The 9,571-nt window shown below is 37.0% G+C and overlaps 1 protein-coding gene across 2 annotated transcripts in view; it reads left to right on the plus strand.

Annotated features, from left to right (window-relative positions):
• The window catches only part of NYAP2 (neuronal tyrosine-phosphorylated phosphoinositide-3-kinase adaptor 2), a 242,646-nt gene extending 234,702 nt beyond the window's left edge, over nt 1-7,944 (plus strand). For both annotated transcript variants that reach the window (XM_066345791.1, XM_066345793.1), the window contains one exon: nt 2,575-7,944. In XM_066345791.1, the coding sequence (XP_066201888.1) occupies nt 2,575-2,802 (228 nt within the window). In that variant the 3' untranslated portion in view covers nt 2,803-7,944. The remainder of the gene's footprint in view (nt 1-2,574) is intronic.
• The last annotated feature ends 1,627 nt before the right edge of the window (nt 7,945-9,571 follow it).

Below are 9,571 nucleotides of genomic sequence, written 5' to 3' on the forward strand. Positions count from 1 at the left end.
CCAGTAAATACAAAATACAATACACATATTGAAATCGTGCTGTAACTATCTTATCTGGAGACTTTTCTGAGAGGTAACAAAACTGTTAATGATGGTGGCTTCTATTTATGCATAAAATTTTATCAAGAGTAAAAATGACTGTTCAGCATGTTGGGGCTACTGAGATGGATGAGATTTGGGACCGACCTCTGAGAATTGGGTGTTATTAATTCCATTTATAACAGTACATAACCACAATAAATTTTGCTTGTATTTTCACCAGATTGGAGTTACTGTATTTTTATTGCCCAGATCGTTATTTTACAAAATATTAGAAATCTTGTGAAAAGTTCCAAGCTGCTATGGGAACCTTTTGGTACAAAAACCTGTGGGTTGTATTAACTCAACAAACACTTAGAATTGCATTGACCATCCAAGGTCAAGCTCCTGATCTTGAGGCCAAAAGATACCAAAAGGTATAAAATGCAGCTTGTCCTTTTGAGGAATTTTATATTAAGTTAGGCACATACAAGAACTTTACCTAAGAATATCATTTTGGGAACTCCAAATTTCTTGATTTTGTTTTATTCCATAAGCACTTTTCATTGTCTCATAGAGCCATAAATATTTTTGGGTAGCATCTGGAAACAAAAGTATATACATATAAGAAATAGTTATTATTATAATTTCTAAATAATACTCAGGATGTAGGGCATGCTGTAGTAAAAAGAGTAGTCATTTTTTAGTCATGCACAGCTTAGTTTCAGATGTCTATATCACGGCTCATAAGCTGTGCCCGTGATCTAGCGCCTTACATTTTTTGAGAGTCAGTTTTCTCACTTGTACTAGGTAGAGAAATTCTAACTTTCAGTGCATCTGGGAGGGTTTAATGTAACATACATAGTGCTCTTTGCACATGCTTGGCAGAAAGCAAGTGTGGAAAACTATGAGGTATTTGTCAGTATTAGAGGAATAATTCTTGGGTGATACCTTACTGTTTTTAAAAATGACTTCACTTTCAAGATCGAATTTAAGTCTTACAGCAACTCCTGGCACTGAGGTATTATCAGGTCAGTTATTCAGACAGAGATGCCGATAACTGGAGTGGCCAGGGGAATTTCCAGACACCTGGGACCTGGGTCCTTGTCCTCTGGCTCTAGGTCCTGGAAAGGAGTAGGAATTGTGAGAATCTGATATTGCTTTGTTTACCCCAAAACCTTTGTGCTTGGCTTTGGAAAAGATATGACTTCTTTAAGTCTGAACACCTTCATCTGTACATCGAGGACATTGTCCTAATTCATCTTCCAAATCCTTTTCAGTGCTGGGTACTCTGAGAGTCAGTTTATAGTGTAATTGTTAAAGGCACGGGTGTTGGAAATGAACTCTTGGGTTCAAATCCTAACTGCCATCCGTTGCCTCTGTAACCTTAGTCAGGTTACCTAATCTCTTTGCTTCGCTTACTCATCACTGTGGGTTAATAAATAGGGCTTTCTCCAGAGCATCATCAGTGTGAGTAGTAAATGAATTAAACAATGCAAAGTACTTAGAATGGGGTCTGGAAGAGAGTAAAGCCTTAGATAAGAATTTGCTCTGATTATTACGTTAAAATTGTAGCATCAAATTTAGGGACTCCAAGTGAACTATTTTACCTTTTCTAATTATGAAGATTTGTTTAAACAATTAAGTGGAAACTTCCCCATCCTGAGTTTATGGCTCAATTACATTGTTGTCCTTATGTAACAGGCTCAACTCACTAGCTCTGTTCTCAAGATTAGTTATTGGTGGACATGGACACAGATATCTGGGAGCAGCATCTAGCTCAACTCACTAGCTCTGTTCTCAAGATTGGTTATTGGTGGACATGGACACAGATATCTGGGAGCAGCATCTAGCCATACAAAAATAGATGCAAGTGCAATAATCTCTAGTCAGCACTGAATCTTCTCCTGGTCTCCAATTGACCTGACAAATCTGTTTCTCTGAAGTTCTAGAACTAACTAGGATCTCTGTCAGTATGATTGCAGAGACCAATGATTCTAACTTAGACACTTGAGACAACATCAGAAAGTACAGCAAAAACTTCTTTGCAAAAGAATTATTCAAGCACTGAAATTCCAAGCATTTGATGCACTGAAAGTCATTTTAGTAAAAGACTAAAAGTCTTTAATTCTATGTTATTTATACCCCAGCCCGAGTTTTATTTCAAGTATGAAAATGTTCACTGAAATCTTTACAACATAGAAATATTGGGACTTATATGGTAACAAAGTCAACATAAAAGTAATAGGTAAATGTTTGGCAAAATGCTTAAAAGGCTGAAAAAAAAGGGGTTTTATTTTCATATCGTGGACTTTTACAACATACTAGGAAAATATAAAAATATTCATATTTAAACTATTGTTTAATATCATCACAATGTTTACTAATTTAAGAAAATTTATTTATTGTTTCCATACTTTCATTTTGCTTTGGAAGAATTTCATACAGCCGGCATTTTTCACAACTACTAGAACAGTGCAAAACAAAAACAAAAAAATGAAAACCCTGCTTTCATTCTATTCTTTTTTCCTGTACTCACTCTTTCTTTTTTGCTAGGTGGCATGCATGCAGTGGTTTCATGGAGACCATACCATGCTTGAGATGATTGAGAAAAAGCGTTGCTTGTGCAAGGAAATAAAGGCTAGACAGAAAACGGAAAAGGGCCTTTGCAAGCAGGATAGCATGCCCATCCTACCCAGCTGGAAGAAGAATGCAGGTGCAAAGAAGTACAGCCCTCCACCCTATTCTAAGCAGCAGACGGTATTCTGGGATACTGCCATTTGACTGTATGCGGGATGGCATGAGCGCCGCATGACTTAACAAGAAGAGAGCAGTCAACTCAGTCATGTGCTCAGAAACCTACATATCTTCTCTGTTGGAATGGAATGCCAGCACTTCCCCGGACAACCCAGGGGACGCTGTGCCTACTCACGGCAAGTTCAAGATAAAACCTATCTTTCCTTGCAGTTAAACCACACTGATTTATCACGGATTATTTTGAATCCAGAAGAAAATTAAGATGTAAATATTTTACTAGTTTATGGGTGACACCAGAAATAATACACAGTCTACGTATATAAATGACAGAAATATCAAGAGTTTTACTATATGATATAATTTCGGTATTAACTGGTTTGTTATCTCTTTTATATATGTAATCCCTTGATGCCTTTTATTATTCATTTTTGCAGTTAAAATATTTTATTTTCTTCCCACATTTGTCATCTGTACAAGAGCTCACAGCTATACATCATGTCCAATCACATAATATATGATCTGGTGCTAGCCAAGTACAAGTTGAATATCATATTCATTAAGAACACCTGTTGCTTTGTAAGTTCTTAAGAGTTTGACAGGAAATGAATGCAAGTATGATGCTTCATTTGGACGTCCACATTACAACACCACCAACATTTTTGCTACATTGGCTTTATAAGAATTTCTCTTTAAAATCTTCTTGATACTAAGCAATGGTTAGTCAGATTCAAGAGAGAGAGGTATAGGATATATTTGGACATCCCAGCAGAAAACACTTCCTTCAGAAATGACTTTAGGGACACACGTCCTTGCATCATTGCTCTGATTGGAGGAGACCAGGGTTCACTGTGACAAGGGAAAGAAGAAGGAATCAAACGTGAAATAGCGTGACTACTTTCAAGAAGGTCTGGCCGTTGGCATTATAGTCACTGCTGTGATGATTTCTAAGTAACTTTCCATGAGTATGTTTGTCGCCCCCAGAAAATGAGAAATACACATTCAACCAGATGCGTTTACATATTTGAGTACACTAAATGCCAACCTTCCTCACAATTTAGGTCTGTTAATGAAATAGCATTTTTTGTTAATTTTTTCAAACTAGTTATTCCCCCATTTTTGGGTCGTAATCTTGTGCACATGATCATCACACTCATTCTTAGCGATTATGACACCATGACCAAAGAATTATGACCACTAGTTTATTTCATTTTATTTCAAGGAAGAAACAGGAAATGCAGGGGACCAGGGACAGGGTGGATTCAATTTTATGTGGTGGTGAAATTTAAGTTAAGCAGATCATATATATCTTTTAAGAATAGCTTGTTAGTTGAATATAAAGTTTGCCACAAAGGAATAAAAAAGGAAACTATCACATATATTTTGTATATTTAAATTACTATTTATGCTTCCTAAAATTGACAGTACGTGGTTCTTCTTCCACAATCAATGGAGTATTATATTTCTGAGAGAAAAAGGTAGGTGGTTGAAGATATTGTCATAGCGGTTTTTCCTTGTAAGGGTTTTGACAGCAATAGTATACCGTGTTGCTCAATACAACCAAATAATACCAGAAAGTTAGGGAATTTTTTTTGTAATCTATATTGCTAAAAAAAAAAAATAACAAAAACAAAAACCTAGTAATGCTTTATCGGTCATAGTTCCTTTCAAGCCTTTTGAAATCTTGAAGATAATTTTTTAATATTTTATAATTAATGTCTATTTTGATGTCCACATAGAATTCTGAAAAATAAGGGACAAAGGTAAGCGGGAGTGTGCGAATGGGGGTGAGTGTGCGCATGTGCGTGTGAACGAGGGCGCGGTGGAAGGACTGTATACATAAAGCGCTTTCCTAAGCTTTAGGTGTTGCTTGTATAAGTGAGGTGGTAAGAAAAGCAGAATCACAAGTACAGGGAACCACGGAGGGACCTTAAGGAGCTTAAATAAATTCTGTTGCCATGTTTTACCAGTGATGAGACCCAACAATCTAGGGGACACAAACCTGAGCGATAAAAATGCGTTAAGATAAAATCGGGATTAAAAGAAAATGTGTGTATGACCCAAGTGGCTAGACTGATTTAAGTTACTGTGACCACATATCCTCAAGTCAATCAATCAGACGTTAAGACATCCATTCTCTGCATCGGTATGATGATCTTTGTGCATGTTTATATTCGCAATCCGTAGGGTAATGACTGAATAATTCCTCTGGAAGTTTATATCTAGGTGATATACGTAAGTGTGTTTTTCAGACGCTGTTCTTTTTCCGTATCTCTCTGAATTCCGCGGCTGAGATTTTTTTTAACGCCGGGCCCCTTGTTGAGAAGGGCACAGAGGCATGGACGTGATTTGGGTTGGATTCCACCACGCCCATCGTTCTGCCAAACTCATGTCGTTGCCGGGTTTCATGGACTACTTTGTAAGGTCTGTTCTTTTTCCAGAAAGGTAACTTGTTTGAAAACCTGATCTTTGGCAACAGTTCCCATGTAGTTTCTCCAAATCTTGCTTTCAAGGGGAAGTAACTGAGCACTCTGGAAATGGGGCTTCGCTGGTATTGACTCAAGAGCTGTCATTTTTGTGCCTAGACAGCCATCTGTTCTGGCTCAGCCTGTAGCGCAACAGCCGCACCACAGGGACTTTCCTCTTCATACAGTGTTTCTATGGGGAGGAAACAGGATGGTTAGAACAAAGGGGGGAAAAAGCTTACTCTTTAGTGGCAGTCAGTCGGGACACTTCAATGGATAAATTTGGTCAATGATAAAAATCAATTTCACCATGCTCAGTTTTTTTTTTTTTGTTGTTGTTGTTGATTTTTAGCAGCGCCAAAGAAAAAAGCTTATCATGGCATGGTTATCAGGTGGAAAGCACTCATACCTATGAAAAGGGATCTTTTCAAAGCAAATATTAGTGAAACAGAATTTTATTGGCTGTCAGCAAGGTGCTTTTCTATGTGAGGAACTTCTTAGCAGAGAAGAGACACATCAAACCCTGCACTCTGCCCAGTCCCAGTAGCCAGCACGTTCTGAGCTTCAGCAGGAGTTCGTGACGTAAACACTGCCACACTTTCCTTTGTTTCTTGTTTGTTTGTTTATTTTTATGTTGAAGCAAGTTTAGAGTGAAAAGTGATTTATTTGTGTAAATGAAGGGTAATGTCTATCCATAGAAAACTGTCTGGAGAGTGAAACAAAATGAAATATCCGTAGGTTAAAATTCATAGTTTTGCAGAATATGTACTTCCAAATTCACAGCAATTGTGTGGATACAATGACATAGAATTTCACTTTTCAAAATAATGACACTGGGACTCCAGAGACATTGAGGTTCCAAACACTTCTCTTTGAATGCTTCTGATGAGGAGAGAAACATTTTTCTTACTACATTTTGGCCTTAGCCTCATCCTCACACACCTTTGGAGTTGGCTATTTTGAGCGAAATTAACAATCAAGTCAAAGACACTGAACAATCCTATTAGGATATTGCTTTAACTAATTAAATAAGACATCTGAACAATGAACATACAGTGTGGTTTTCCTATCACTTATATGTTAAGGTGAATCACTTGCCCAAATATAAAGGAGACAATAAGCTAATTATGGCTACCCGTGAAACGGAGAAAAGGGTCCCATGATTTTAAGCAGTAATTTGAGATGAGACATAATTCACCTTTGCGAAGGAACAGAAGGAGAATAGAATGGCAATTCATAACTTATTTTGTCCTAAACTTAAATGGGAGTGAAGGAAAAATGGTACTTATAGTATTTCAGATGACTCAATATTATCTTCCCTAGATGGAAAAATTGATAGATAACAGTAGAATGTGGACTGTTTGTTAATAACCTATTATTCATTTAACAGTTCACAATTGAGCAACTTATATATCAGTTATTTAACACATTTTTGAAGCATTTGGCATTAAACAATCAAAAAGGTGTGGCCTCTGCCTTCAAAAAGCTTATTATGCAGTCATTAATAGTTTCAAAACAAAGCCAATTGTTTTTAAGAAGATACACAATACCACATATGCTTGACATCTCTTATGTGTTTATATATGGTATTCTTTTTTTTTTGTATCAAATGTACAGTCAAAATAAAATACTGAAACATATTAAAGTCAATGTCTAAGTATAAAATGTGTTTATGTGTAAGCCTCTATCTGTGCACATAGGATATGTACTGCTGTCTATCTGTAAATCAGTAAGAGGATAACATGTTTTGTTATGATGAACTTGAACACGATTACTGGGGGTTTGGATTCATTACAACCTTTTGATATTTGGGTCAATTACATCATAGCAAAATGTGTGTAACCTGGAAAAATAATGTCTGTAGGTTTCCATTTAAATATTATATAGTTTCAAATTTAAGGGGAAACATCTTTACAGAGATATTGTTGGATTTATCTTAACCACGCATATATGAAAATCCTTTTGAAGTGTTCAATTGTTCCCAAATGTGACTGGGTTTGTCCACCCTAAAAGCATCTACATATATACATGTATACACCCACATACAGTATACATACTGTATATACTATATAGGAAAATGTTTCGTATGCACTTCTTTAGTTTGGAACTCCTTAAGTTAACATTTGTATTGTAGCAATTTGTGTAAAGTGCACTGTGATTATACAAATCAAAGCACAGTAAGGTCACAGGTCTTGGTATCTTGCACTAAAAATGTGTTTACGTATTTAGCAATTGTATGTTTACTTTCTTGCTCTTTTCAAGAAATTGAAACAAATAGCTATGGAGAAAATTATATAAAATAATATGTTTTTTAGTGGATAATGGCACTACATTTTTAAAGACAGGATTTTTAAAAGAAACCATTTAACATCCATTCCAACATAACATGTTTACTGTATCTAAAAATTTGAATGTCATATTGAATTTTTCATAACTCATTAAAAATGTCAGGTATGGGCCTGAAAAATTGTGCAAATAAGCATTAGATAACAGATTTCTCTACTCATGTGTTGTTAGCCATTTCTATATACATGACAATATGAACACTGATGTTTTAATTTCTCTTAATTTTTGTACTTGATTTTTTTAGGTAATATGTAATTATAAATGTCCTTTGATACTACTGAAGTAGCCAAATGTTGTTTGAAAACAAACTGTTTTCTTTAGTGCGTTGACAATATTTTGCAATACTTTTGTGCTTATTTATTTGTGCTCCCGTGTAATTATAATAAAAGCAATAGTTTAAATTAGTTGTCTTTGTCGTTGCTGGTATTTATTCATCAAAAAACAAGATTCAGGCCCTGGCCGGTTGGCTCAGTGGTAGAGCGTCGGCCTGGCATGAAGAGGTCCCGGGTTCGATTCCCAACCAGGGCACACAGGAGAAGCGCCCATCTGCTTCTCTACCCCTCCCCCTCTCCTTCCTCTCTGTCTCTCTCTTCCCCTCCCGCAGCCGAGGCTCCATTGGAGCAAAAAGATGGCCCGGGCGCTGGGGATGGCTCCTTGGCCTCTGCCCTAGGCGCTAGAGTGGCTCTGGTCGCAACAGAGCGACGCCCCCGGAGGGGCAGAGCATCGCCCCCTGGTGGGCAGAGCATCACCCCCTGGTGGGCGTGCCGGGTGGATCCCGGTCCGGCGCATGCAGGAGTCTGTCTGACTGTTTCTCCCCGTTTCCAGCTTCAGAAAAAATAAAAAAATAAAAAAAAAAAACAAGATTCATAAGAGCGCTTTCAAAGAAAAGCATACGCATTTTTCAACTTCTACAGCTGTTCATGAAATCGTGTGTATTGGGGAAGATTGGTGTGGGTGAGCAGTGAGGGCCTGGTCTTCCATTTATTTACGTGACCCTCAGTTGTCCTCAGTCACCACTTGGCTTCTGCTTCAAGTAGGTGATCCACTATATCAGAGGAACCTTGACATTGCTCATTCTTTACTATGCACCTAATTCCAATTAAATGTCTCAGCATGTATCTAAAGTGTGCTGGAGGCTGTATAGAAAAGTCTCCATCAATCCTAAACCTGTGTGTGCAGACACGATATTTATTGGAACGGTACTTAGCAGGCTGATTTATTCAGCTATACTCTCATACTTTAAATAGGGAGCAAGTCAGTATGGTCAATGTTACCGATAACTAAATAGTATTGATAACTAAAATGTTATTGAGTACCTGAGATATATAATACAAGGTTCTGGAGTTTAATCCACCTTCCAGAAAAGTGCTTCTGTGATAAATATTAGAACTGTGTCAGATTTCTCCCCCATTGGAATTCATAGACACCCCTGAAACACTCACTTCCACCCTCCAACACACACACACACACACACACACACACACACACACACACACACGCATGCATGGTATTGTGCTTGAGTCTCCATTATGAAGCCCTAGGCCTTATGATAGTTATTTCATGGAAGTTTGTCCAATATGATATGGTAAGTTCCAGAAAGGAGAATTAGGTTTGCTAGTTAAATCAGAGTGACTTGGCCATTGCTCTGCTGCACAAAAATTCCTAAATAATATTTATTGAGTTCACTTATGTATTTATTGAACAAATATTCAACGAAGTTGTGCTGCACACCAAGCAATGTTGCAGATATACTGATAGTAACAGGACAAAGTGTGTGCCCTTGTAAAGTTTACATTGCTACTGGATTTATGAATGCATTTGAGGCTGTGTCTCCTACTTCCTCTCTTTGATTACATAAAACAAAAATTGCATGAGATGTTGTGACACTTTGTAATTAATGGCCCAATTACTGTATATACATGTGAGTATTATGGTATTTACATAGTTATATATAGTTATATATTTATATATATACAATTACACATTTA

The sequence above is a fragment of the Saccopteryx leptura genome, chromosome 7 (assembly GCF_036850995.1).
Source record: "Saccopteryx leptura isolate mSacLep1 chromosome 7, mSacLep1_pri_phased_curated, whole genome shotgun sequence".
NCBI lineage: Eukaryota > Metazoa > Chordata > Mammalia > Chiroptera > Emballonuridae > Saccopteryx > Saccopteryx leptura.